Below are 3758 nucleotides of genomic sequence, written 5' to 3' on the forward strand. Positions count from 1 at the left end.
TTTCGGACTACAAAGGCATTGCTTTAAATCTCTGAAATTCCTTTAAATCTCTGTTAACAATATTGGTAGAAATGTTTTATTTTTAATTTCGTCAGCAAAAATATGGTTATGAATATGTGTGCATGATATATAGCTTTAGATATTAATTAGAGCTAGGCTTAAAGACCAAATATGTCCTAACATATTTTAGGTTTTGTTTTATAACTAAAAATTATAGTTTATACGGCATATAGTACAGATTCAAGTACATCTTATGTTTGCATTCTATCTACAAAAGTATGAACACTTTTCTCCCTAGTAGGTGAAGGTATGTCTTCAGGATCTCTCTTTGGTTTTACCCATCTCCCATGAGCATTACAAACTAATCCCTTGTTGGCCAATTGATACCAACAACGTGGGATCCTAAGCTCATTAACCAACATGTCACATGCCTTGTTCACTAAGGCAACATCCCTCCTCGCATCAGACCGAAATGTTGTGCTAGTACTATGAAACCCATCGACAAGATGAAGGTATGTCTCGAGGCTATGGAACCCTGCCAAATCCAATCCTCGTTTGAGGTAAGGCGATGAACGAACATCGAGCTTCAATTCAGCTCCAACATGGGTGTATACCCATTCTAATGTCCCCGTGATATCATCAAATTTTTGTAAACCCTCGTTGAATACAAGTCCCGGCATCCGAGGGACCATGTCTTGCTTAACCACCACCCTCAATGTTTTAACTCCCAGCTGATGAAGCTCATCTCGAAAAGCCACGTTACCGACCCTTGGCGCTCCGAACGAAATCACGCTGATAGGAAGGTTGGGGATGGTTGATGCGGCTTCGTGAGCATTTAGGAGAGCCAGTGCTCCACCCAAGCTATGACCGGTGATTGTAAGGCTAACCTGTTCACCTTTTTCTCTGTACGATTCAATAAGTCTTGTCACTTCTTTCATCACTTGCTCTGAGGCACTTGTTTTGTTGTACCTAGTAGATTCATTCTTACTAGTGTAAAGACTATGAAACCCATGTTCAACTTTGGCATCCCTCTGCCCAAATGTCTCTAACTTCCTTTGCATATCCTCGTACCACTCCGAGGGCGCCACGGTTCCACGCCACGCCACCACAATGTCTCTCCGTCCGATCCGACATGTCTCCTCGTCATCGCTGACCGCCACATATCCCATCCAGTTGGAATCTTTGCTCCACTTGTTGACCAAATGTGACCTCTCCAGCCACTGAGGCATATGTACGTGGGACATGGCATAAATATAGTTGGTGACTTTGTAGCCATTTCTAGTGAGGCCTAGTTTCTCAAACAAGTTTTTGCAGTTGTAGCGGCAACTTCCACAATACTCGGAGAAAGAATCAAAATCAAAAGCGTCGTATGTCGCTTGTGCGAATTCTCCATATTTGACAACCTCTCGTCGGAGCCATGGTGGAAGAGGATCCAAAAGATTGTCCCAATCTGAAGAACCGTGGATCTCACGCCACTTGTGCGCTATCACCTCCTTGGGAGAAGTTGTGGGAGTGGAGTGTTTCTCTTCAGTAAACGAGTCCCAAATGGATTGGTGAAGCTCCGTCCGAGGAGGGGTTTCAAGATGGAGGTGGAGGAGATGTGAGAGCGATTCAGCAATCCGTGAAGTCGCATTTGATGGTTTTGTTTTCGGGGGATCTAGAAGTGCTTGCTGATGGGCATGGATTACAGAAATCCTGGTCATGGTGGAATATTGTGTGGTGGGAAGATGACTGTAGATCATTGTGGATAGCGCCATGGTTGGTTGTCAAGATGATTATCGATCACCTGGAAATGCTTGGAATTTGAAGGTGAAGATTATTGTTGAGGTGGATGTGGGGGAGATGGAAAGGGTATATATATAATAGGAAAAGAGGCATGGAAATTGGAAAATTCTCACGCGGGGTCGTCGTGGACTGGAGGACATGTTAAAAACCATGACTTGTATATGAAAAGGTCATATTATATGACTTACACGTTTATGGGGATGGGGTCAGTGCTACTTTTTGAATTATTAAAATTAAGCTCATGATCATCTAAATTACTTAATAATGGAGTCGAGTCTGTTTGGAACAGATTTATTGTTATAACTGAAGATTAATTATGAGTTAGTGGATATTGATGTGTTTTGAATGACAGATTGTTATGTATGTATCTATAACTTGAAACTTTAATTTTTTAAGAGCTTTTGTTATGTGATGTATCATTCATCAATTAATGAGACTAAAATAAATTTTTTTTTTTTTTTTTTTTTTTAAAAAAGGTTTAAATTATACAATCTACGTACCTAATTAGTATATATTGAAACATATGAGTAGCTTTTTACAATTAATGGGAATCATGCCCCAAATTCAAGTGTTTGAAGCAATTCCTTATATGATGATGACAAGTTTTGATTTCAAATATCATATTTATCACGACACTGCTAGCGTACAATTTGGAGTTGAATTTTTAGGATATATATTAATTAACTAATACTTCCAACTAGTTAGTACTGGGCGAAAGGATAAAAGATTTTATGCTATGATTTTCGTGCTTATTTTAGTTTTTTTTTTTTTTTTTCATTTTAACCGCCTTTAAAAGCAGTTAGTAGTTAGTACAGTTAATAGTTAGTACGGTTAACAGTGCCCCTCTTTCAACTATAATTTTATAAAATACGTAACACAATTACACATTTTAATATCAAAATAAGTGAAACTTGAACTCATGATTCGGTAAAGAGTATAAAACTGGGCTTTATAACATACTACATCCAACTAGTACCGGACCATAGAATATAATACTAAGTCAAGTTTTTTGACATTCAACACGTACACCTTGGCAATATTCCAACTTCCACGTGTGAATCAAGCACTCAGTCAATTACTTTATTGCACGTAATTATATGGATTGAAAGAAACTGGCTAGCTACCAGCCTACCAGCGAATGGCATCAAAGGACGAACAAAAATTACTAATTCATCCATACACCAAAGAAGACCCATAAATCCATTCTAATTAATTAATTACTTTTCATGCCTACGAATATATCCATATAATTTTACACGACATCTATCATTCTAACAAAAATTAGAATGGATTAGCCCTTGGCCAATTTTAACAAAAATTATTTTATACCTAAACCTTAAATATATAGTCCAAATCTATCATGATCAGTGACAACCCAAATTTTTCACTAAAAAAATTAGGCAATTTGATTGGTAACTGAGTTGAAAATTGTAATATATATAGTAAAAAACAATTATTTTGCATCTTTCCTTTTATTTATATTTTGCAAACATGTATATTAATTGTATTTCTTTATACATTAACTAATTAATATTCAATCTCAATATATTTCTCATTCATACTTTAGCCAATTTTCATTAAATTTCTAGGTTCCACCTAAGGGACGTCATAGCCTCATAGGTCTATATATGTTAGTCTTTAATTCAATGTTCATTTCACACGTCAAAAACACTTCTTCTTTTTTAGTCTATATATGTTTTTTTTGTTGAATCGAATGTGAAATCTTATTGAAAATCATCAAAGCCAGTATACTCATAGAGAGGGAATAACTTCTTCTTTCCTTACAATACTACAGATGCTTGGTATAAATTGCTTCCCTCCGAGTTGAATATGTAAATCCGGCCATTTGGAATATTGCAGATAAAGAGATAAAGACTTTTCAGACGTGTACGTGAAATGAACATTGAATTAAAGCATATATAGACTAAACCACATAAATCTCTTATTTATTTATTTATTCTGCTATTTATTTA

At 36.3% G+C, this 3758-nt stretch overlaps 1 protein-coding gene across 1 annotated transcript; it reads right to left on the reverse strand.

Annotated features, from left to right (window-relative positions):
• Positions 1-251: 251 nt before the first annotated feature.
• LOC132169485 (phospholipase A1-Igamma1, chloroplastic-like) lies at positions 252-1757 on the reverse strand. The gene has a single exon (XM_059580515.1). The coding sequence runs from the start codon at positions 1755-1757 to the stop codon at positions 252-254; it is 1506 nt and encodes a 501-aa protein (XP_059436498.1).
• Between the last annotated feature and the right edge of the window lie 2001 nt (positions 1758-3758).

Source organism: Corylus avellana, chromosome ca2, assembly GCF_901000735.1.
Source record: "Corylus avellana chromosome ca2, CavTom2PMs-1.0".
Taxonomy (NCBI): Eukaryota; Viridiplantae; Streptophyta; class Magnoliopsida; order Fagales; family Betulaceae; genus Corylus; species Corylus avellana.

What these genes read in the sequence shown, in the direction of transcription:
- LOC132169485 (XM_059580515.1), bottom strand. Translation starts at nt 1,757, where the DNA reads ATGGCGCTATCCACAATGATCTACAGTCATCTTCCCACCACACAATAT.